Below are 26,057 nucleotides of genomic sequence, written 5' to 3' on the forward strand. Positions count from 1 at the left end.
AGTCCCTACCGTTGCCAGTTTGGTACCATGGACCTCCCAGGCTGGTATAAAACCTTCTGGAGGAGTTGGTGTGGCCTTCAGGTAAGTTCTTCTTCCCATGGTTTACTTCCTGTGGAAACCAATGTGGTTACTGTTAAGATAACTAAGAGCTTTAGAAGCAAATTGAGTAAGAAAAGGGCATATTCTGGCAATGTTTTTAAGGTGGAAATGACAACTGAGAGAGAGTCTGGATATAAATAAATGGTGATGATGATATGAGGCATAAAGCAGAGGGTGGAGTCAAAAGTGACACGAAAGCAGCAAGCTTGGGAGACTGAGGAAATTGTGGTGTTACTGACAGTGAGGGAGATTTGAGGGGAGGTTCTGGCTAACAATTGAATACCCCCCATAAGATTTAAAATGGATCTGAAGTTATAATGGCCTAAAAAAGATAGAGACAAAAAGGTCAGTTAATGAAAGATGCTATTTTAAAAGCTTCATTCAAACCTATAGGTGCTGGAGTGTCTAATTTAAATATCCAAAACTTTTCTCTAAATTTCCACCTCGTATACCAAACGTCACATGCTTAATTCCCTTGTACCTAAGGCCACTACAGTCTGCATTGTGATGTTTAATAAAATGTCTAGACACCGAGTGCAATTCAGATTTATTTTTGATGGCTCACATGCTTCTGAATTCGTAATTTTACAGACTTTTTTGTTTTCCTCACATATTTTAGTTTACAAGGACACTCCAGTAAATAAATAACTGAAGCAGTTTGATAGTTAATTAGTTTCTGTATCTTAAATTCCTTAGTATTAGAGGAATGAATTTTTTTTTTTATTAGAAGTAGCCACCAGTTTACATGTTACAACTTGAACATTTAAAGAACCCTTTCGCAGCCTTCATAAGAAACGTCTCGCTAGTGCTACTTACATTCCGCAAGAGGTTAGGTGCTATAAAAGACTTGAGATATTTTGTCTTTTTAAATATTAATTAATATATGTTTTATCTTTCTTTCATCTTTATTAAATTCTGTGATACAAAGAATCATTTCACTTCTAAGCCCTTTATCCTTATAGATCTACATATCCTTTCTCTCAAGACTATTCATCTTCTCCAACGCTTCAGCTATTATTTTATCAGGGTAACATCTTCCCCTAAATCTATCCACATAAATATGTAATTGTTCCGCACATACGCATACATTCCTGTCCGAACAGATTCTTTTTATAGGATTGAATTGTGATCTAGGGATATTGTTTTTCCATTTGGTAAGATGACAACTCTCATAATGTAAATAACTATTAGTGTCAACTTCCTTAATAAAGGTTTTAGTCTCAATCTTATCCTCCCTAATTTCAAGTACCAAGTCCAAAAATTCACTTGTTTTAGAAGTAAAATTGAGATTAAATTCATTCTTGTCCAGATATTCCAAAAATTCCTTCAATAAATCCAATGGACCATCCCAAATCAATAAAATGTCATCTATATATCTCCCATAAAACATGATATACTCCAAAAAGGGATTATTATTACTGTACATAAAATCAGTTTCCCATTTGCATTGGTGCTCTTAGGGTCCTAGCAAGCCTAGGCTGCCATTAACAGTTCGGGCATGCTGATGCTTGTAGTACTACAAGCACCACCATACTCATGGCTGCCAGGGCATGCTGGAACTTGGGGAACCACAAGTGCAAGCATGTCATGGCACCCAGGACCTGCTGGTACCTGTAGTGCACCAAGACAAAATGTAAATAAACCACACGCCTTGTTGTAAAAATATCTTTATTTTAAATAAATAAAAAACACCCCCGTAATACTCACCAACATCCAGGTTCTTTATCTGTAATCAATGTTTCTTCATGTCCACAAAACTATATCCCTCAATATAGCAGTTTGCACCTAGAAAAAATGCTATGTCCATTAATAAAAATATAAAAAATAACATTCCCGGTCCTGCAGCTGGATAAAAACTCAAACAATCCACTGGAACATGCTTGAAACAAAACCCAAAACATTACAGACGACGCAAGCTAGCTACATTGTAATGAAATAATCAATGTAATTCACTTCACTTGTCAGTGGTTTTAATGTTGTGGCTCAATATATATATATTTATAAATATATATATATATGCCTCTTCATCCTGCTTCCTCTTGTTTCCATGCCGGCTCTTATATACAGCGCCCTGACATCTTGTTTGCACATCAGCGATGCTGCAGTCAGCAGGGAGACTTCCTCATTGTGCACCACCCTTGTTACGGCTCTCGGAGGGCTGCATATAGCGGGTGGGCACTGCACCACCTCTGCCTTTTGCGCTGGGTGGCGCACCTTCCCCACCGCCCTCGTTATGGCTCTGGTAGGGCCTCCATTTATTAGGCCCATTTCTGGTCTTCTGACCTGCCAGTCAGACAGCAGGCTAATTAATATCTACACCTGCAAGGTGTAGTTTATAAGGCTGTCAGTTTGCTCAATGACTCTCTCATTACCTGACAGAATACTGCTATTTGTTCCTAAGTTAACTAGACTGGACATCTGCGGTTTGTTTGTGGACATTAGGTCCTTCCGCACTTACAGCGGGATTCTCTAATGAATTAGTTAGAGCCGGACAGGCCAGGATTTATTTAGTTATTTTAGGGTTTTTTTCAAGTTTAATATATATTCTAGTTGTACCAGAATATTGGATTGCTGTGACTTTTTATGGCTGCTCTGTGAAAAAGTGGGGTAGACGGCATCTCTTCCCTGATATTGCGACAATATAAATAATAAAATAATTAAATACAATTATAATAATGAAGGCCAATTAATGTCTATTGAGCGCCATAGAATGGTAGTCATTGTTAGAGTATCAGATGGACATTTGAACCTGAATAAGATTAAAGACAGGTATAGTTATAAACTATTGAACCACTTCTCAACCCCTTCCATACTACCCTTGTTATGTTGTCACCCATCCGACAAGCTGCAATACATAGATCATCCACTGGGTGGCCTATGTACCGACGTCATTTCATGCAGTATCTTGCTGTTTCCACGACAATCCCCATCAGCCCTTCTATGTTTCTCATGGGTGACATGGCTGGTGGGTACTGTGCACTGTGTTACTAACTATTAAACAAATAATGTATTAAAAAACGGGCAGAGTGCCCTATCCCCAAATCCTTAACTGGCACCAGTGCTTGTCAGCATGGGCATGTTTACACTATAACACTGAGACCAGGAGAGTGGGGACCCCCATGCTATGATAAAATCCAGTCCCAGGGTGGTTATCACAGGGCTGCTGCCCCCTGCACCCAGAAATTATCAGCCCCATGCAGAAAGAACTAGAGCTAACATTTGTGCGGCACAGACCCTAGCCGAGGAAAGGGGGTGTTACATATATGATGTTATGTTCCTTTTATCGCTACTAATAAACACTGTCCAATGCGATTATCATGGTTTCAACGCACAAAGAGATTTAATAGCCAAATATAGCAGGATGTCAGCAAAGCAAGATAATGAATAGACAGTAAATTAAATAAAATCTAATAATAAACTGGAAATTATAAACCGAATACATTACGCGGGCGCTTCCCCTGGGCCCAGGTTCAGTTACAGTCATGTTGTCTGTTGTCAGGAAGAGGGAGAACAGGTGCAGGGAGCTTGCATATATGCAGTATGGATTAACATAAACAGTGATGATGTCACAAATATGCACGGATAACACTAAGAGAGGTCTTCATTGGACCAGGGTTAACGATGTTCCAGTTGTCTGTTGGTCATAGGTCAGTTCATTTGATCTTTTCCAAGGGTGGGAGGCAAATTACTCCAACTGTTGACAACAAACAAATATGAGGAACTGACAAGCGCTCCTGTTACCTAGAGATCTGGGTGTGTCAATCGAATAAAGTATACACAAACATCTAAGGTAAAATGCAGTGTGTACTACTTGTAACCCATAGGTCATATAGTCCTCAATGGTTAGATATAGTACTCATAGTCCTCAAACAATATATATAAATCCGGCGGACAGAGGTATTATACATGAGCAGCATAAACTACATATGACCCATAAACAATAGAGTTCTCACACAATATGGGTCAATAGATGGTTTACAAGTAGTACACACTGCATTTTACCTTAGATGCTTGTGTATACTTTATGTGATTGACACACCCAGATCTCTAGGTAATAGGAGCGCTTGTCAGTTCCTCATATTTGTTTGTTGTCATACTGTATGTTTGGGGCTTATTAGGTGTTTTTGCCCAGAGGTAGCTACAAGCAGCTCTAAAGTGGAGCGCTTTTTTTTTATTTTTTTATTGATTCTTTTTACCTTTTTTATAGTTACTCCAACTGTTGCCTACGTTTCTTCCTGACGAATAATCAGTTTAAACTGACCCATAAACAAAGTACTTTTGAGTACTAATTTCATATGGCTCATAACTTGCTAAATGCAATCGCTACTCTGTCAAAACCAGGTTAATGTTGGTGAAATAAGCTTTAATATGAGACCAAACTCTTTACCTATATGTAGTTTAGGCAGAACTTTGGAGGGCAAATACCGCATGAAATCTATAAAACTTGAATCATATTTACACAACAAACCTCCTGCTTAAAATCAGCAGCTTCTATAAGCATAAAAGCACAACCTTTAGGTACCTTCATGACCAGGGCCGTCTTTCCCATTGGGCAAGCTGGGCAGGTGCCCGGGGGCCCTGCAGCCCAAGGGGGCCCTCCGGAGGCAGGAAAAAAAAAAAACCCTGCAAAAAAAGAAGAAAATACTTACCGTGCTGTCAGCTGGCGATATGGCTCCCTCCCTGGTCTCCTCCTCCGTCGTGATCGCAGTGCATGTCGGGCGTGATGACGTCACGCCCGACATCCATTGCGGAGCGCGACGCAGGATAAATAGACCACTAAGGATTATGGACCTTTGAGATTAGAATAAGATAAGAACTTTTGTCTAATTACATAACACACGCTGGGACATAACCTAAATAGACATAACTGACCCCAAGTCGCAGTGTGTGCATCCTCTGATCCGGGTTGGGTACCAAATTTCGGCTTCGTAAAAAACGGCAGTACTTATCAGGACTCGAGGATCCCCAAACTCTGACACTCGACACGCTACAATTGACGACTGTTTTAAAAACGAAAGTGCAACCATTTCAAAGCATGAAGATCCCGGCTCCCAGAATGGCATCGGTTTCCACGGCGACAGTGTGATTGCGGCTGTTAAAGGGGCGACGCAAGGACGTGCGTGCTGTACAATTAACTCCCGTTATGTGGTCGTTGTCCGACCGCGCTAATATAGCCTGTTGTCCATCGGCCCAAACACAGAATGGCCGAATCTTACCACACATGTGTCTGTACATGTATGACTAACTCTGACACAGATCTGGCTTTTCAGCCGTGTACGGGCATTTTTAGAGATTAATATCAGGCAAATTGTGGGTTAGATGGCACAAAACTCCTGCATTATATTTTCTGTACAATCGTATGTTTTACCAAGTAATTACAGAGAAAGGCACAAGGCAACAAAGGCACAAATAGGGCATAAATACAGCATAATTCCCCTTCACATCCCTAAAATAAAAAGCTCTTTTGTAACTGAAAATGAAAAATGTTGAACAAAGCGCGTGAACACGGCTGATGCCATGATTAGGAATACGAATTACCGGGCAGACAGGTTTTCTGGGAGGAAAAATGAAAAACATTTATTGTAGGAGTGTCAGGTATTGAATTGTGGAGTGTTTTTGGTTACTAAACAATTACAGATAAATTACACAGAAATTTACTTTGCACTTTAATAACGAACAAAAAAGAAAAGAGAGAAAGCTCATGTTTCATATAATTGTCAATAGATATTATAATTATATTTATTCAGTCTTAAAGGAACACACGCACCTTTTGGAATTAAATGCATGTGGTCCACAGGTGTTTATGTCTGTCTGTCCCTGTACATATAATATTTACTACCTTCAAAAGTGACCCATTTGTGGCCCGTGGCTAAAGTTGAAAGCAAGTTTTAAAGCTGTTCTATTATATTCGTTTTGTGTCGTCAGTGGAATTTGGAATTACCTGTACCCAGTCCTACTCCAACACCCCCAGCAGAATGAGCTGAGTCAGTGCCATCTTTTCCACTGGGCACGATGGGCAGCTGCCCGGGGGCCCCATGGGCACAGCTCTTAATGAGAATAAATAATCCTGCAAAAGAAAAAAACCTGCAAAAAAAACCTTCAAGGGTCACTGAGCAAGTATCTGTGTACATCTATATATCTATATCTATATCTATATCTGTATCTGTGTACATCTATATATCTATATCTATATCTGTATCTGTGTACATCTATATATCTATATCTATATCAAGGGGCCCCAGAGCACTGCTTTGCCCGGGGGCCCATAATGTTGTTAAAATGGCCCTGTTCATGACTATGTCAGTATAGTGTGTGTACCCCTAATTCTGTCCATTGTCAAAAATGTCTTAGCCCCGTGGGTGAGACATTATCTCAAGTATTGGACCATTGTCTGGCATGGCTGTGATCCATCCTTTTTTTCAACCTCATGTTCTGTTACCGAGAAATAAATAAACAAATATTTAATTTCAAACACTGATGATATAAACAAATCAGGATACAGAAGTTTTATTTTTCATACTGCACCACTTATTTGGTTGGAACGATTGAAAACAGCAACGCCAGGCTTGTGTCCTGATATTGAGGTTTAACCCTTTGGGACAGTGTCTATGTATTTTTGTACCTCTTTATAAGAAAAGACTGAGGTATTGACAGAAGTGTAAAGAACGGGAAATAAGACAGCAAAGAATAATAATAATGAAGTGATCTGCAGAAAAACAGGAAAGAAAGAAACCAGAAAAGGAGATTTAATGTAAGATGACAGCTGGATTGGGCACTATGGGGGATTGACTCTTAACTATTTCATTGATCCCCTTAAATCTTAATAAATCTATAACCCTTCCCTCATTCTTTATAAATTTAATAGAGAGTTACATTACCCATCCAATCCAGTGTCGTCCATCGTTAGTTCATAAGGAACCCGGTATCTCTGATCACAATAACTATACAACCTGTGATGGACTTGTGGCTATAACAGTGAAGTGCAAATTAACCCTTGTGACGCATACTCTGTATCTTCCATGTGTGTCTTCCTGGAATACATAAAAAACAACATTAGAAGCAAAGTATATACACACACTTCATTTTAAATAATAAATCCCAGCCAAATAAGTTATCATGAGCCGCCGCAACTAGAATAGCGAGGGCTACAATGACCCAATGTTAACTTGTCTTTTAAGGGATTAATTTTGCATTTCACTTGTATCTCTATATTTAATAAATATATCTCTCTCTGGCTTTTGTTGTCTAAAGAAGAGGAAAAAACAAAGTTTAATTAGTATCATAAAAACAAGCAAAACATTTTCATTTCTTTACTTTCAATCCTTATCATGAACCAACAACAAAAATCAACAAAAATACAAAAAAAACAAAAAAAAACCACAGACTGTATCCATTCATTGGCAGCAACTGTTTCTTATGTAAAGTTATCCCTAACAACTGTTAGCTCTAGTCTTGTGTATTGTTCTAACTCTATAGCCCCATTGCAACCAGGGTCAATTAGCTAAAACCATTGTCTCTACACAAAGGATATATCTCACCTACTAATAGTACATACATTTGAAACCTTATTTTTCCTTTTAGGATTTCTGAAACTAAGCCATTACAGGGGCACAAAAAAACGTATTTTCCTAATAATAATACATGGCACACCTCTTTTCCCAGGCTGCACTTTAGTTATTATCCCCATAAGGTGGGGGATGTCACTTTACATATTGAGCTTGCCAATGAATGGAATAGAAGCCTCTCTCCAGACTGTTTAAAAAAAAATGGTTTCAATAGATTCAATTGCTTCCCCTTTGTCTTGCCTATGTGGCACTTACTGTACTCCTATTACGGGGCTTTGACACAAACATTCAAACAGAAACAAAACACAAAAGAAAAATACATTTACGTTACTCATCTTCCTCCGAACAGTTATACAGGTAAAAAAAAATGTAACTGATATTCTGTTTAAGTTTTTTTTTTAATTCGGTTTATACTTTCCCTCCCGTGCCCGCATGGCGGCAGGGGCACGCTCTGTGCTCGCTTCTCTTCACTTCGCAGCGCTACTTTCCGCTGCGCACGTACTATCCTGCCCCATGCTCCCTTACTGTTGCCACAGTTTTAAACAGTCAGTTTAATTCTCAGCTTTCACAAACATTTTTATCTATAACCGTATTTACTACCTCTGGATCAAAACTACCAACCTTGAGAAAGGGTTTCACACATCCATCGGTCATCTTGATCCACTGATCATCTTGACTCACTGATCACCTTTATAGTCCCTACTCACAAACACAGACCCTATCGGGCCTACTTTGACCTGTATGTCAGTCACATTGGCCATCTCACGCGTTTGTTTAGCACCTATGTGGAAATGGAATCCTCAACACTCCGTGGCGCAAAACTCTCGCAACAGATTTGTTGTGGCCATGGATAAATTCCGTAAGCTGCGTCCACTCACTTCTTCTCCACTGTGTATTACCAAACAATACACGCGATTGTCAGCGTACCCAATGAGGTCCCCTAATCCAGTCACGTTCAACTGGGAGCACGAAAATATCAACATTGCAATATCCTGCCTTTCCAGTGACGTTCCTGTCGAGTTCTCTACCACTGGGAGCACTAGATATAGAATAATACCAGCCTTTCCAGTGTATTTCCTCTTCACCATCCACAATTTCAGAATCATGTGCGTATGCCAAACGTGCCGTCCGTTCACACAGCCTGCAGGTACTAATTATCTGCAAGCTTATGCAATCACAATTGCGATTATGATGAAAACTCTGTTTTCATATCACCACGTACACTACAACATCAATTTTTATACCCTGTTTTTTTTAAAACAACCTTTGTCTTAACCAGTGTCTTCACAATCACACAATTTATATATACATACAATACACCTTTGTTTTCGGTACAGAAAAGTACTTTCCCAAATGGTAATAACTTCTCAGAGGTTTTAACAATTCATTTCACTATAAAATACAACAGGACTATCTATCAATACAACCATTTAAACATGTGGCAATACAGGGACACATGTGTACACTAAGCAAACAAACCACGTTTAGCTTACTTCATCCAATTATTTGACTTTCACAATGTCTAGTAATTAGCTTGCATATGACACCATGGTAGTAAGAGGATTGATAAATAAGGTCCGAACTAACTTTATTTTTTATTAACATTTTCTTTCAACCCTGTAAATGTGCAAAATTAATAATTTTCAGTTTATTAAATAACCTTTTCTATTTCCAAAATAAAATGTTTTTCCTTTATGTAGTACCTCTGCCCCTTAGTAAAACTGAGTCTATAGATATAATGTGAGTGACAAGCTCAGCCTCGCCCTGCGCGGAGAATGTGATCTCACTGGTGTCTGAGTGTCAGAGACACTTTCATTTCTCTCTTCTGCTGTCAGCGATGGCGTCTGCTGATCTGAGACAGGAGCTGGACTGTTCCATCTGCCTGAACATTGATCCAGTAACACTGAGATGTGGACACAGCTTCTGCCGGGTCTGTATTGATCGTGTGCTGGATACACAGGAGGGGTCTGGAGTTTATACCTGTCTTAAATGCAGAGCAGAGTTTCAGGATCGTCCTGTTCTGGAGAAAAACAAGAATCTGCGCGACATAGCAGAACATGTCCGTTCTATTCCAGAGGAGGAAATTGAGATATTCTGCTCTTATTGTGTCCACTCTCCAGTACCTGCTCTTAAAACATGCCTCAAGTGTGAAGCTTCTCTCTGTGATATACATTGGAGGACACACAAGTCAGCAGAACATGTCTTAGTTGATCCCACCACTTCCTTGGAGAAGAGAAATTGTTATGTCCATAAGAAGGTCCTGGAGTATTACTGCACTGAGGACTCTGCCTGTATCTGTGTGTCCTGCTGTCTGATTGGGGAACACAGAGGACATCAGATGGAGTCACTTGATGTGGCCTCTGAGAAGAAGAAGGAGAAACTGAGAAATATTCTGCAGAAACTGACCACAAAAAGAGAGGAGACTGAGAAAATAGTCCAGAGTCTGCAGGAGCGCAGGAGAGAAGATCAGGAAAAAGCAGCTGGTGTAACAGAGAGAGTCAGTGCCCTGTTTAGAGACATCAGGAGACAGCTGAGAGACCTAGAAAAGAGAGTCCTGAGTGAGATCTCCAGGCAGGAAGAGAACGTTTTACTCTCAGTCTCTGAACTGATCCAGCAGCTGGAAATAAAGAAGGACGAGCTGTCCAGGAAGATGCATCACATTGAGGAGCTGTGTAACATGTCTGATCCAGTGACTGTCTCACAGGAACCAGACACAGGTGATTTGTGTGATACTGATGAGCTGAGTAACATGACTGATCCAGTGACTTTCTTTGTGAACAATGAGGAACTAGATGATATATCATGTGATACTAAGGAGAGAGATACTAAGGAGGGAGATATTGAGGAGAGAAACAGTGAGGAGGGAGATAGTGAGGAGGGAGATAGTGAGGATGAAAATAGTGAAGAGGGAAATAGTGAAGAGGGAGAAAGTAAGGAGGGAGATAGTGAGGAGGGAGATAGTGAGGAGGGAGATAGTGAGGAGGGAGATAGTGAGGAGGGAGATAGTAAGGAGGGAGATAGTGAGGAGGGAGATAGTGAGGAGGGAGATAGCGAGGAGAAAAACAGTGAGGAGCTGTGTAACATGTCTGATCCAGTGACTGTCTTACAGGAACAAGACGCAGGTGACTTGTGTGATATTGAGGAGTTGAGAAGCATGACTGATTCTGTGACTGTTGTACACGAAGAGGAATCACACATGGATAACTTGCATAATACTGAGGAGGGAGATACTGAGGACAGAGAGAGACATGATGACCAGGTCCATGGTGTAGGAGATCTGGATATGGGTCTCATCTTAGGGAAATTATACACATTATCTTATAAAATAACAGGTATAAATGTATTGGTCAATGTACAGGAAGCTACAGACATTTTACTGGATGTAAACACAGCTTGTAAATATATACATATATCAGGTGACAGGAAAACTGCATCCCGGTCAGTAAACCAGAAATATCCAGACACACCAGGGAGATTTCAGTATGACCCTCAGGTAATAAGCACCAGGAGATTTTCCTCAGGGCAACATTACTGGGAAGTAGAGGTCAGTAAATCATTTAGCTGGAGGGTAGGGATGTGTTATCCCAGTATAGACAGGGAAGGAGAACAGTCACTCATTGGATGTAATAACAAGTCCTGGTGTTTGGATAGGGAAGATGATAAGTATTCAGTGACATATGAAAATAAAGTTATCTATTTACCTGACAATATTCCCTATGATAGAGTGAGGATATATCTGGATTATGAAGATGGACAGCTGTCCTTTTATTCTCTGTGTGACCGGATCAGACACTTACACACCGTCACTGCCACCTTCACTGAGCCCCTTCATGCTATATTAGGTGTATGGGACGGTTGTATAGAGATATCTGCGGGAGTCCAATCCACCCAGAGACCAGTGATATCATAGCAGGGGGGAATCGGTGAAACATTTATTGCATATAGTGGAGCAGTAGGTGGAGCTACAGCTGTATGTATATATATATATATATATATATATATATATATATATATATATATATATATATGATGATCATGATCCTAGTATAAGTAATAAGTGTACAATCTTGTGCATACAATGTTCCAGCAGGTCATACTTGTCTATCTCCAGGAATGTCCTGGAGACACCAGAATTTCAGGTAGTTCTCCCAGACCCCCTGGAGAGCAGGCCTTTCCCCCGATCCCGTCCTCTTACTAGAGACAAGAGTGGTACAGGGGAACCTTAATTACACAATTTGTAGCAAATCACATCATTTTGGGGCCAAAATTACAAGACTTGCAGTGCTTCACCCCCTCCCCTGCACTTACCACTTGGTCATTACAGTTGCCATTTATGTAGCAGCTGTGTTTTATGTCCAACATTATCTAACGTTTGTATTCCTGGAATGGTAAATATAAATAATTCATAACGTTATGTGTAAATTTAGAACAATATTATTATGTCATCTAATGTCCACTATTCTTGATTATTATTCAATGATTTGTCAGTAATGTAGTGAATAAATGGCAGAAATTGTTCCTGTGATCTTGCATTATTGTATTAGACCAGCGGTTCCCAAAGTGTGCGCCGTGGCTCCCAGGGGTGCCATGGCGAGGGGGAAAAAAACCCAACTTAACAAACTGGCAGCGCCCAGGACCTAGCATTCTCCTCGCTTCTCAATGAATGTCGGGCGTGACGTCATCACGTCCGACACAATCAGTGAGGAGCGACAGGAGAGAGGAGGATACTGGGTCCCTGGAGCTGCCGGATTGGTAAGAAGACAGAAGAGAAGAAAGAGGAAATAGAAGATAGAAGGCCAAGTATGGTAAGTAAAGACACGGAGGGGAAATGTTTATAGGAAACAGCAATGGAGGGGCTAAAAGAATGAGGATTAGAGTGAGGATTAAGAGGCACAGAGTGTGTGGATGCAGGGGGCACAGAGTGTGTGTATGCAGAGGGGCACAGAGTGTGTGAATGCAGGGGGCACAGAGTGTGTGGATGCAGGGGGCACAGAGTGTATGGATGCAGGGGGCACAGAGTGATGATTTTTGTATGTTTTTGTTTTATTTTGTTTGATCTTATTCCTCTTAATATTAGCTGTAATTCATTCTTTAATATATATATTTCAATTATATATAATTGAAAAAAATATATATAAATATTCTTTTCCCTTGGATTTCTGTGTATTATTTTTGCAAACAATTTACTAAGTATTTCTGTCCTGACCTAAGTACTTATTAAGTTATTTTGACCCAACTAATTATAAAATGGGACTGCTTAGTAATTATTTTGGAGGGCGCCTTGAAAAAATGATGGAGATTCTAAGGGTGCCACGAACTGAAAAAGTTTGAGAACTACTGTATTAGACAGCCGGTGTCTCTGTAGCTGTTGTGGTACTACAAGTCCCAGCATCTATGTAACACATAAGTGACACATGTAGGCTGGGAGTTGTGATCCCGGCTGAGCAGGATATCCGGCTGTATGGCAGAGAAATAAAACATCTCTCTATGGTAAAGCTGTGACACTGGGAGCTAGAGAAGACCCTCTCTGTATTCCGGGGTCCTCAGATCATAGTTGCCTACTCAGGTAAGCTAAACTGCAGTGTCTCTGCTATGCATGTGCACACGTGATGATATGATGTCACGCATATGCTTGCGGCGGGGCTAGCATAGGTACACTAGCTAGTATGTGTATATATCAGGGGACAGTAAGAAGAATGAGGTGACGCTAGTGAGTCAGCACAAAGCTTGTATTACTAGGTTAGCAATTTTTTATTGTTCTTTAATATTTAAAAAATTATATATATTTAGAGGTCCAAAATGTATTTGTTATAGTTTGATTGAGAGATTTTTGATAGTAAAAGAATCTTTAAAGACTTATCCATATTTATTGAACTTGGTTACATTCTATATTATAATCCACCAGTAACAAAGATCCTTGAGGCATAATCCTTGTTTTATCCCTTCTATTCTCTGAGCAGATAACAGTGTTTAATACAAATGTAGATATGTTGCAGGTATATTAGTGACTACTTGAGGATAAATCATCAAAGTCCATATTATATGAAATCCACTGAGATCCGTATACGTCCTGCTCCCCCATCTGTACTGCAGTCTCCCCCAAATCCACCCACTGGACTATAATGCAGGGGGGGGGGGCTGTAACAAGGGTCTAGGGGTAACAGAATGGGTCTACACGTGGGGTCTGTTATCCATTTATATCCAGGTGTGCGACTGAGGGAAGAACAAGGAACATCTGATAATACTGATGAAACTAGTTGTACCAGTTTGTATATTTATATATAAGTAAACCAGACTAATAGGTTGGTAACAAAGTAACACTGACAGTAACAACAGTGGTTTAATACATCTTAATTATAACAGTAACCACATTGGTTTCCATAGAAATAAAACGATAGGAAGAATAACTTACCTGCGTCAACTCCTCCAGAAGGTTTATGCCATCCTGGGTGATCGATAGTACCAAACTGGCATCGGTAAGGGCCTCGCCGTGCACCTGTATAATCAATGATTGATGGACGCAACTAAAGGATGATTTTTTGTTCATGTGAATAGTTCTATTTGCAAATGTTTTGTTTGTTTTTTTACACATGGCAATGTACAGAAAGCAACTTCTGAAATTGTGAAAGTTTTCTTTTTATTATTTTTATCTTGCCGACCAGCCTGGGGCTGTTGACATTATAACTCTGTCAACCTAATGAACATGTCAAAATTCAGAATGTTGACCTTTTAACTGTGGGAACATTCTGACTGCATCCCGGGTCTAGGATAGAAATATCTACGAACACTCACAACTCCTGTGAAAGAAGTTTTTCCACACTCAGGTTGAGGAGTGCCCTTAGTGCTGAGTATTTGGAAGCCTTTCATCTAATGTCCATGGAAAAAGACATTCTACAAATGGATACAGATACAATCATCAGTAACATTGTATTACAAAGTCCTCTGTTACACAAGGAGTTATATCTGTAATAGTATCAAGAGACAAAGCTTCCTCATATCACCCTGATCACCCTGCACTGCCCGCAGCCAGCGTCATAAATCATAAAAGAAAACTTCTCTTACCAGCTTCATCAAACCTGTTTTACAGGTATTCAATTCTCACCCGAAATATCTTCATTCATGTAAACTGAAAACCAAACAAATGGTTCTAAGAGACAAATAGATTTACTTTGCTACAGCCGTGTATAACTCTTAAAATTATCAAAAAATGTTATATAACTTATCCTCTTGTCGCATCTCCTGTGTGAGGGTGCATCCAAAAAGGGTAAAGGTAATTTAATAATTAATTAAAAACAATATAAAATGCAGCAGATCTCACATGTGTAACATATGTAGGATACAGTATAAACATATATAACGAGTATGACAAGTTTCAATGTATAACACAGAAAACACAACACTAAGTGCAAATATCTGTATAGAATATAATCAATGTAGGTGTCTGGCCAGTACACCATAAACCACAGTGTGGGTCAGTGTTTCAGAGAACAAGTCCTGTGTAAACAGGTAATATTAAATGGGAATGATCTCACCCATATGTAGAATACGTCTGTAACGTGAAGGTATAATGTCTCATAATCCGTATTTGGAAAGTAAAGCGTTGTCCAGAGTATAATATTGAAAGTGTCACTTGATACAGCGCCCGAGATAATAGTAATAATGGGTCTCTTCAGAGATCTTCATAGGCAATGGGAGCACTGAAGCAATGAGTGTTCCACTATCAGGAGCCAACCGACAAGATAGAAGTTTACAATGCTGAATAACGGCTGATGGACAGGAGCAGTATGTATCCAAATCAATTTTGCCGGATAAACTAGAAATTCTCAAGCGCTAGATGGATTCTGAATGTACCGAGGAACAGTTGTCCCAATAGTCAGCTGTCTCGTATTGATATTGACAGCTCGGCATTCACGCTTGGGATAGTAATATAGTCACAATCCTTCTTTGCAGTATGAAGCAGTCTCCTTAGAGATAATAATGATATTCTCCCCTTCAAGATTAAACTCCAGATGAAAGGGGAATCAGACTAATGCGTTTCGTTAGCAGGGAGCTAACTTTTTCAAAGATCTTTGATTTAGATACATACTGCTCCTATCCATCAGCCGTGATTCAGCATTGTACACATTGTACACAAGGGCAGACTGGAGTTGATCAGCTTACTATATATTGAGGTATGCGGATCTAAAATTCCCTGTTTTTAATAGACCGCAGCTTGAAGTAGCTAGTATAGCATTACTAATGTATTTGGTGAGTGCAGAGGATCAAACTGTTTACAAAATGTGGCACAGCCCAGTTTTCAGTTCTTTACATACTTTAAATACTTTGGGTAGAGCACAATATTTTATAGTCTTTTATTTGTGTATTAGTTCTGCCTTGTGTTGACATGACTCTGCCTACCATTGCATGATGATTTAGCCTCACCTACCACCAATGTGGCAATGGATAACTGTGCTAATCCCACCTACTTTAGTGTTGGCCTTTCCTACAGTTGATTTGGTCCCGCCCACATGAGGTCACATCCAAAATTTATTCCAGGGCCATTTTAAATTCCCAATCTGCCCCTGGTGGGAAGGAAAAACTAGAGATGGAGCAGTAGCGGGAGAAGACAAGGTCAAGGTTGTGTCCATCACAGTGGGTGGGAGATGAGGTCCACTGGGAGAGGCCAAAGGAGGAAGTAAGTGAAAGAAGTTCAGTGGTAGAAGACACAGTGGGATTATCACTGGGAATGTTGAAATCGCCTAGTATGAGCATAGGCAGGTCAAAGGATAGGAAATAAGTGAACCAGGCCGCAAAATTGTCAAGGAATTGGGAAACTGGACCTGGGGGTGGTAAATGACAGCAACACGAAGGTGGAGAGGATAAAATAGACGGATAGTGTGGACTTCAAAGGATGAGAATGAGAGGGAAAACGCGGGTATATTTAAAATAACTGGCAGTAAATAGTATGGAATAATAATATCAGAAAAAAACCTTATTTATTACATATTATTATAACGGATGGTGAATTTAAAACACAGTATTAATAATTACAACGAATATTCTCAAATCTCAAATAAAACACACCTCTCAATGTCCATATATGACCCCATGGTATGATAAAACAAAACCAAATGTAAAAATATGAGAATAATGTGAATTTTCAACAATGATGTCTCAAATTGTGATCTGAATAATAATAGTAAAAAAAAAATCTTCATGTCTAGATGTGAGACTGAATAGTCTCATATGTAGCGCTGACTCGTGTGTAAAAGCTGTGCAGATACTCTGAGTGAGTGGCCGCTCACTCCCACAGTAACAGAGATCTTTAGTAAACTCTCGGTGCTTTCTATTCTGCACCAATTGATAATCAAACGGGACCCGAATGAATGTGAAAGTCAAAATGTTCTTATGTTGCAATAGTATCAGAGAATTAAGGAACGGTCTTACCCGATCTTGATGTGGCTGTTAAGGGAAGAGTGTCCCAGCTCTTGATCTTCATACAGCCTGAATCACCCCCCAATCAGGCACTGTGCACCTTGTTACACATGTCAATCAGCAGTAAGGGTCCCAGATGAAAGGAAGATGTGCAGCAATATTAGATATGAAATACCAAGTAGGAAATGCTTCTTGATAAAAGCGATCATGATGTGGGGATTGTACAGCTCCCCCACTGACGCGTTTTGTCACTAGTTCGTGACTTTAACAAAGACGCCCCACAGTCAGAGATCCGTTTCTATATAGTGGAGTTGTTTGTCTCCTCCAATCCCCAAGTCCTCATTGTGAATGCAAACACCTGAGAGGTTCACCTGTTTAAAAGAATATGGAAATCTAAACTAAAACTATTTAACTTTCCAGTCTAAATTTAATTCTTCTATAAATACATTCAAAAATGCAAATTAGCTTAGAAACAGTATTTATAATAAACAAACTATTATGAGCGGCTGGAGATAATATTTTGTCATCATTTAACCATTTGTACTACAATTCTGCAGCATAACTATGCAGTTCTAAGTGAATTTATGTTCTTCAAATGACACACATTTCTCTCACTTCATATGTTCACTACTCTAATGTGGCAGGATCACTTATAAATAATTTATTGTAGATATTTATTTTACTTAGGGGTGCAGTGCACCACTATATATCATTGCAAATGTACTGATTTTTTTAAATATTGTGTTGTATTACTGTATAGGAAATGTTTTGATTTCTGAGACATAAGCCATGGTGGAGGAAATGTGCTTTTGTAAGAAAGGAAATCCTAAATTAAATTAATTAATTATTTTCATCTCTGAGTGACCAACACATCTGTTGAACCTGAAAGCACATGAGGGGGTAATTAGACTTGCTATCTCTCTAAGACAGGATGCAAATAATATAGGAAACTTAACACCAAGTTTTAGGAAACCAGAGATTAGTGTAAATTTTGCTAAAGTTTAAATTGCGTTAGCTCCAAAGTTAGAGGATATACCACATCCAAATGGTAATTTTTGAATATGATATATCAGATGTTTTGGTGTCAGCGAGGATAGGGGGGTTGTGTTATCTCCTGCCAGGCTGTGTCCAAAACTGTATAAAAGGAACATTGTTTGACCATGTAATGTATCATTTTCCATCTGATCTTCTGGATGATCACCAGTACCACAAACTTGAGCAATAAACATCAATGCTGCTTGAAGATTTTGCCTGCTACTATTACTTGCTGTATCCTGTGACCAACAGATAAAAGCTTACACTCTAATCTGTTCCCCAGTTGTCCTGTGTTGAACCCAGCGTCTCTGTATCAACGCTCTGTCTGCTACCCAGCAGTCCTGACCCATGGTAAGCAGTCAGGATGTATCCGTCAGTCCACAGCAAAGAGGCGCTGCAGCAGCTATACCAGCTACTCCAGAAGTAAGCAGTGCTGGGTGCCGAAACGGAGCTCAGGGGTGGCAGCCAAATTCTCCTACAACTATTGAGCAGTTGGCATTCGCATTCGGCGAGTGTCTGGTGGCCGGTGACACCAGTAGGAGTCGTCAATAACAGTCGGTTACCGAATGTGCGAAAGAAACCCAGATAAACTGTGCAGGAAAAAGATCCTGCAGTTCCCCCTCCCCCCCCCCTCCTACAGACCGGGTGGTGAAGTAAGCCAATCCAGTTACACCTAAAATTGTAATAATCACACAAAACCGTAACCTATAGCAGTCAATCATGGATAATAAAATATATAATAATAATGACCACAGTCTCCTAATTGAGTATAGACAAAAAAGAAAAAGAAACATAAAAATGAGACCCCAGAAGATAATAGAATCAATAAAACGAACAATCAAAACATGTCCAATAATATTATATAATCAACAAATGAAAGTAAAAATAAAATAACATGTAAATTTTCAAACATATTAATGGGATTCAAACCCAGGTTTGCTGGTCAATAGCTACATGTTCTAAGCTCCTGAGCCACAGGGAGATGTAATGAAAGAATGTGAGAAGAAAGAATAGTGGTAATCATGCTAAATTCGTCCTCTCAATAGATGGAACTTCTAAATTATATCTAGTATATAACAATGAAATTACATTTTCACATTAAAAAGAAAAACTCTCTGATATTTTAGACAACACTAGGGGGTAAATGTATCAAGGTCCAGATTTTTCCAGCATGTTAAAATCACGGCAATTCGCAGGTGATAACCCACGATTTTAGTCAAAATTTTCTCAAATGTATCAAGCCGCGATTTTGACCTTGATCTTCAAAATCGCTGGTCATCTCTGGCGATTTGCTGCGATGTAAAACACTCCCGTGTTAGCTAACTCTCCTGTGTTGTAGCAGCGAGTTGTAAAAACACATCACTGCTACACTGCCCTGTCAAACGGGCTTTAAAAACCCACCTTTTTCTTAAAGCCTTCCAGTCTCCCACTTAATCTCCTACCTTTTCTTCTGCTTCTTCCACTTCATTCCCTTTCCCTTATCCTTATCCTCAGTTCCTCCTTCTCTCCCTCTCTCCCTCTCTCCCCCGTGTCTCTCTGTCTGTCTACCCCACCCCTTAGATTGTACGCTCCTTTGAGCAGGGTCACCTCTCCTCCTGTCTTCACCACTTTTAACTCTGCTCTCCAGCTACCTTGCCCTCCTCTTCTAGGACCCTCTTCCCCCCCCATCCCCTCTTGCTCCCTCCTCTCCCCCCTGGGGGTCTCCCTGTCTTCTGTGCCCTCCTTCTTGGGCTCCGTCGTATGCGGACCTTCCCCTCTCCCCTCCCCCACCCCTAGCTGTGCTTTGAGCTCACGGAGTTACTGTGCTTATTGTTTACTGTACTGTGCTGTCTCTCCTCGTATTGTAATTTTGTTTGTCCCTGTACGGCGCTACGGACACCTAGTGGCGACCTATAAATAAAAATGAATAATAAAATAATAATAATACAACCGTAAGCTTCCGGCAGCTGTCAAAAGTGTAAAAAATAGATAAAAGATAAAGAAAAAAAAAGCGTGGGGTCCCCCCTCTATTCAGTATTAACCCTAGTGCTGCCAGCCTACTGCTGGTTCCGTGACAATCGGGGAAACATTTTGCGTGGGGTCCCCTAGTGCATGTCGGAGTTCCTACTAGGTAGGAGCTGTTTGCGGCGGCTCCTCCCTTTTTTATTTCTCTTCAATCAAGCCAGAAGATTCGTGGATCTTACAAATATGGGGCCCCCCTGGCCGAAGAACTGAAGACTTCAAGCAACAATGGGCCCCCCCTGGGCAGAAGAATTTAAGAGATTTCAAGCATGGACCTTTGGAAATACAAATTACTTTGGGACAGGGGCAAACATGGACTTTGGATACAAATGTATTTTTGACTTTGTTTACAGCCATTTTGGGATTAAAAGTAGCTTGACAACAGATGAAAACTTCATTGGTGAGAATTTTGGGGAATTTATTATTTTTAATAAAAATCTGTGGTGTAAATGAGGGTGTTTACTCTCATTATTGTGGGTTTATTATTTTTAACAAATGCTAGTGGTTGTTCTGAGGGTGTGGTGATTTTGTAAACATTCTGTATTGTGGAACTACAGGTCCCAGCCAGCTGTGGGTGTCAGGGCATGTTGGCACTTGTGGTTCTCCAGGTGCCAACATGCCCTGGCTGCCGTGGGTATGCTGGTGCTTGTAATTATACAAGTAGCAGCATGCCCACACTATTTAGGGCAACCTGGCTGTCTGGGACTTGTAGTTCCACAAAACAAAATGGAGCCAGTTTGTTTTTTTAACAATTAAATCGCCGTTATTACCCTACACCCACCGCCCAGGAGTGTAGGAAGAGCCCTAGTGCTATTAGCACTGGGCTGGGTGTCCCTAGGGGGCGGACCCGCTCGTTAATTTTGGCGGACCCCACTCCCTAGGGAATCCAGCTCAGCGCTGAACAGCCTGGGGTTGGTTAGTCATTATGGCAGGGGGACCCCTGCCGCGTGTCCCCCTGCTATAGTGCCCCCAACCCCGGCTGGTTTGCCTAGTGCTGGTTCCATGAAAATCGGGGGTACCCCACGCAAAATTTTCCCCGATTTTCACGGAACCAGCAGTGGTCTGGCAGCACTAGGGTTAAGACTAAATAAAGGTCCTACCTAGTACGAGCTCCGGTATGCAATGAGCTTAGCTCTTTGTGCTAGGTCTATTTATAGTATTAGGGGATTTTCTCACGGTCGTGGGAAAATTAATGCTTTTGTCAGAAATACACTTCATCCACAGTCAAATCTCATGATCATAGTTTTTCTGTTTTCATTCACATTCCGACCTTTGTATCAGTTCCTGAGCTAATCCATAAATCATCTATGCATGTGGCTTCAATTGGTCTATGTATGTCTTCAAAAAGTAAAATAAACAAGGACAAACCCCTTCCCAGACCGCATCACTCACAACAACTACAAACCTTGGTTGCCGGCTTCATGGACATATCACCATCTTGTAATAAAATAAAAAGTCCAATCCCGACTCTAGGCTGGGACTCTGAGACCGAATTTCTTGATGATTCTAAAGACTTAGCAGATGAACTGTCACGGGCACTAGGAGTCTTTACCCAGGGATCACCAGGTGATAGGCTTACCAGAGCAATGTAGATGGTAATAGGGTACTCTGGTAGCTGGGTGATCACGGACCAGGAAGCAGCAGATGATGAGATGCTCAGGAAAGTCTATGACTAGCAGCACTGGTAATATGGAGGTAATAGTACACGAGGAACTGTAGGACAAGGACACGTGAAGGTAGTCAGTGGTCTGCGGTAGCAAGTTGTACCACTGCTATAGTGAGGAGGAATGTCCAACAGAAACGAGGAGGTGATGAGAGTCAGCGGTCTGCAGATAGCAAGTGGTACCGCTGTCTGAGTGAAGGAGTGGAATCCAAGTGGAGGTATCCGGGGAGTCAGTGGTCTGCGATAGCAAGTTGTACCACTGCTATGTGAGAGGATACTGGAACAGGTGATACTGGAAACAGGGATCAGTGGTCTGCTGCCAGCAAGTTGTACCACTGAATATATATGTGAGGAGGTGCACGGGGAGAGACTGCAACACAGGATATACACAGGCACCTTATATACAATCCACAGTAACATGCACAATATATATATAAATGACTGAACAGGTCTGCAAATATAGGAAGTCTCTTGAAGTAGTCCAGCACAAGTTAACACAGTCAATGATGGCAATAGACTCAGCGGATAGCAGACTCCAGAGGAGAACCAACACAGTCCAGCAAGATATGCAATACACCAGCACAGTCAATGAGAAGTATGCATACCGTGGTTCAGAAGCAGGCAGTCAGATAGGAGTGCAGGGATACCTGAGCGGCAGGAGGCCGGCTGGATGAGAAGTCCCAGGATACCTGAGGCAGCGGTCAGTAGGTGCAGCGCACAGATAAGTAAACCAACAGGGACACGAATCCACAGGAATCAGTAACACGTGGAACGGACTCAAGCAGGACCCCGGAGAGTGGAGATGATCCAGCAGAGGGGTAGTTGATAAGATATAAATCCAATACTGCCAGGAGGGTAGACCTGCGGGACACGTGAAGGCGTGGAGAGCGGATCAGCAGTAGATGGGTGATAGCGCGGTCAGCAGCAGCAGGACTCTGCGGTACCCGGAGGTAACCAGTAGCAACCAATAGTTGTCAGTAGCGATGGAACACGGGAGAGCAGAGTAGACCAGGAGCTGTTGATCACGGAGAGTAGCAAATGGCAATGAGAGCAGCAGACTCGAGGAAACACAGGAGAGCTGAGAAGAGACTGCAGTGCACAGGAGCAGCGGATAGGAATCAGCTAACTTGTCACGATGATGAACACAGGCGAGTTGTAGGCTGGAGGCTGTAGTGCACGGAAGCAGCGGATAGACATCAGCTAACAATCCCGATGATGAACACAGGCGAGTTGTAGGCTGGAGGCTGTAGTGCACGGAAGCAGCGGATAGACAACAGCTAATAGTCACGATAATGAACACAGGCGAGTTGCAGGCTGGAGGCTTGTAGTGCACGGAGGCAGCGGATAGGAATCAGCTCACGGACTTGATGAGGAACAGGTGAGTGGATGTAGAGTAACGGTTGGAGTGCACAGAGGCAGCGGGTAGGAACCAGCAAACAGTCACAGTGAAATATAATAACGTGATGTGGATTAGAGGGCTGTAGTGCACGGAGGCAGCGGATAGGAATCAGCAAACAGTCACAATGATAAGTAATAGCGTTGAAGTGGTTTGGAAGACTGTAGTGCACGGAGGCAGCGGATAGGAATCAGCTAACAGTCACGATGATACAGATGATGGTAGAAGTGGTATGGGAACCACAGTAGTAGAAGTGGTTTGGAAACCACAGAGGTAGAAGTGGTTTGGAAACCACAGAAATCAGCAGCGCTGAAAACACGAGGAATACAGGAACACCTTCAGAGACTCATGAGGAATGAGACTCCAAGATCAGGCAACGTGGTGTTGACCACAGGTGCTTAATATAGGGAGGTTGCCTGATCTGCCAATTGAGTTAAAGGGACATACACTGAAGTATAGGAAAGGGCTGCGCATGCGCAGACCCTCAGGATGGAGGACGGCCACGGTTCCTAAATGTCCGGGAAGAGGCACTCACAGTACGGTGAGTGACAGTACCCCCCCTTTTAAAGGTGGGCACAGAACGCCTGGAACCGGGCTTGTCCGGATTTTTGGAGTAGAACTTCTTCAAAAGGGCAGGAGCATTAAGATCTTCAGCTTTGATCCAAGAGCGCTCCTCAGGACCAAAGCCCTTCCAATGAACGAGGAAACGGAGGACTCCTCGCGAAATTTTTGCGTCTAGTACCTCAGTAATCTCAAAATCCTCCTCCTGATGAACTTGAACTGGCTGCGGAGCTGAGGGAGGATTTGAGAAACGGTTGATAATAAGAGGTTTGAGTAAAGACACATGGAAGGCATTAGAAATCCGAAGATTCTTAGGAAGAAGAAGTTTCACACATACTGGATTGATTACTTGAATGATCCTATATGGACCAATAAAACGAGGGGCGAATTTCATAGATGGAACCTTCAAACGAATGTTTTTAGTAGATAACCAGACACGATCTCCAATTTTTAGTGGTGGAATAGCCCGCCTCTTCTTATTTGCGAAAGATTTATATTTGATAGATGTCTTCTTTAAACAGGTTTTAACCTGAGACCAGATATTTTTAAAGGTCTGACAAACAGTTTCCACCGCAGGAACTTGGGTGGGCGGGAGGGCAGGAAATTCCGGAAAAGACGGATGGTGACCGTAGACCACAAAAAATGGAGTTTTGGATGATGACTCATGATACATGTTGTTATGGGCGAATTCAGCCCAAGGGAGCAACTCTACCCAGTTGTCTTGATTGGCTGATGAGAACATCCTTATAAAGGTCTCAAGATCTTGATTGACACGTTCAGTTTGTCCGTTAGATTGCGGATGGTAAGAAGATGAGAGTGCTAATCGTATGCCCAAGGTTTTACAAAGGGCTCGCCAGAATCTGGAAACGAATTGTACTCCTCTATCCGACACAATCTCAGACGGACATCCATGGATACGGAAGATCTCTTTAATGAAATGTTCAGCCAGAATGGACGAGGAAGGCAAACCAGCCAGAGGAATGAAATGAGCCATCTTCGAAAATCTGTCCACCACCACCCAAATAGTGTTATGATTCTTACTAGGTGGTAAGTCAGTAATGAAATCCATACTAATATGGGTCCACGGTTTGGACGGAATGGGTAGTGGTCGCAGCAACCCTGCTGGAGTTCTGCGGGAGGATTTAAACTGGGAACATAGCTCACAGGAAGCAATGAACTCTTTGACGTCTCTCCTCATTGAAGGCCACCAGTAACTTCGAGAGAGAATCTCAAAGGTCTTGTGTTCACCGGCGTGTCCAGAAAAACGAGAGGCATGGAACCACGAAAGGATTTTCCTCCTTAGAGTAGGAGGCACGAGGGTCTTCCCAAATGGTAGCGTTTTGGTGGATGAAGCGGCCAGTGAGATACATTTGGGGTCTAGAATGGTATGGTTGGAAACCTCTTCTATATCAGAGGACGTCACAAAAGCTCTAGATAAAGCGTCAGCTTTTTTGTTCTTGGCAGCTGGTTTGAAGGTTATTATTAATTCAAAACGGGAAAAGAAAAGAGACCATCTTGCTTGACGAGGGTTCAAGCATTGGGCAGACTGGAGATATGACAAGTTCTTATGATCTGTGAAGATCGTCACCGGATGGCGAGCTCCTTCCAATAAGTATCTCCATTCCTCTAATGCAGCTTTGATAGCCAGTAACTCCTTGTCCCCGATAGTATAATTCTTCTCTGCGGGCAGGAGACCCCGAGAATAGAAGGCACAAGGATGAAATTTTTGCTGTTCCGAGCGTTGGGAGAGAATAGCTCCTAAGCCCACATTAGAGGCATCTACTTCCAGGAGAAGGGGAGTGTCACATCAGGCTGTCGAAGGATTGGAGCCGAAGAGAAGGACTCTTTTAGTGTTTGAAAGGCTTGAAGAGCCTCAGGTGACCATTGCTTAGGATTAGCCCCCTTCCTAGTCAGGGCCACAATAGGAGATGCAATGGAAGAAAAGTCTTGAATGAAGCGTCTATAGTAATTGGCAAAACCTAAAAAACGCTGGATAGCACGAAGAGTAGTTGGCTGGGGCCAATGTAGTACAGCATTCACCTTGTCGGGATCCATCTTCAGGCCAACTCCGGAAACTATATACCCCAAGAATGGAATCTGGGGTAATTCGAATGAACATTTTTCTAATTTACAGAACAATGAATTTTTCCGTAGCCTGGAAAGGACTTCTGCCACATGTTGGTGGTGAGAAGGCAGGTCCTGTGAAAAAATCAATATGTCGTCCAGGTAGACGACGACACATACATATAATAAGTCCCGGAAGATCTCATTGATGAAACCTTGAAAAACAGCGGGGGCATTACACAGCCCGAAAGGCATTACC

The 26,057-nt window shown here is 41.5% G+C and overlaps 3 protein-coding genes across 3 annotated transcripts in view; 2 read left to right on the plus strand and 1 right to left on the minus strand.

Moving 5' to 3' along the window:
- Positions 1–26,057, minus strand: part of LRTM2 (leucine rich repeat transmembrane protein 2) — a 733,960-nt gene that overhangs the window by 696,921 nt on the left and 10,982 nt on the right. The gene's annotated exons all lie outside the window — the stretch shown is intronic.
- Positions 28–10,790, plus strand: LOC142150898 (tripartite motif-containing protein 29-like). Its single transcript, XM_075206073.1, has 3 exons — positions 28–81; positions 9,625–10,594; positions 10,774–10,790. The coding sequence occupies exons 1-3, from the start codon at positions 28–30 to the stop codon at positions 10,788–10,790; spliced, it is 1,041 nt and encodes a 346-aa protein (XP_075062174.1).
- On the plus strand, positions 10,819–11,574 carry LOC142150899 (tripartite motif-containing protein 14-like). The gene has a single exon (XM_075206074.1). The coding sequence runs from the start codon at positions 10,819–10,821 to the stop codon at positions 11,572–11,574; it is 756 nt and encodes a 251-aa protein (XP_075062175.1).

The sequence above is a fragment of the Mixophyes fleayi genome, chromosome 4 (assembly GCF_038048845.1).
Source record: "Mixophyes fleayi isolate aMixFle1 chromosome 4, aMixFle1.hap1, whole genome shotgun sequence".
NCBI classification, from domain to species: Eukaryota; Metazoa; Chordata; class Amphibia; order Anura; family Limnodynastidae; genus Mixophyes; species Mixophyes fleayi.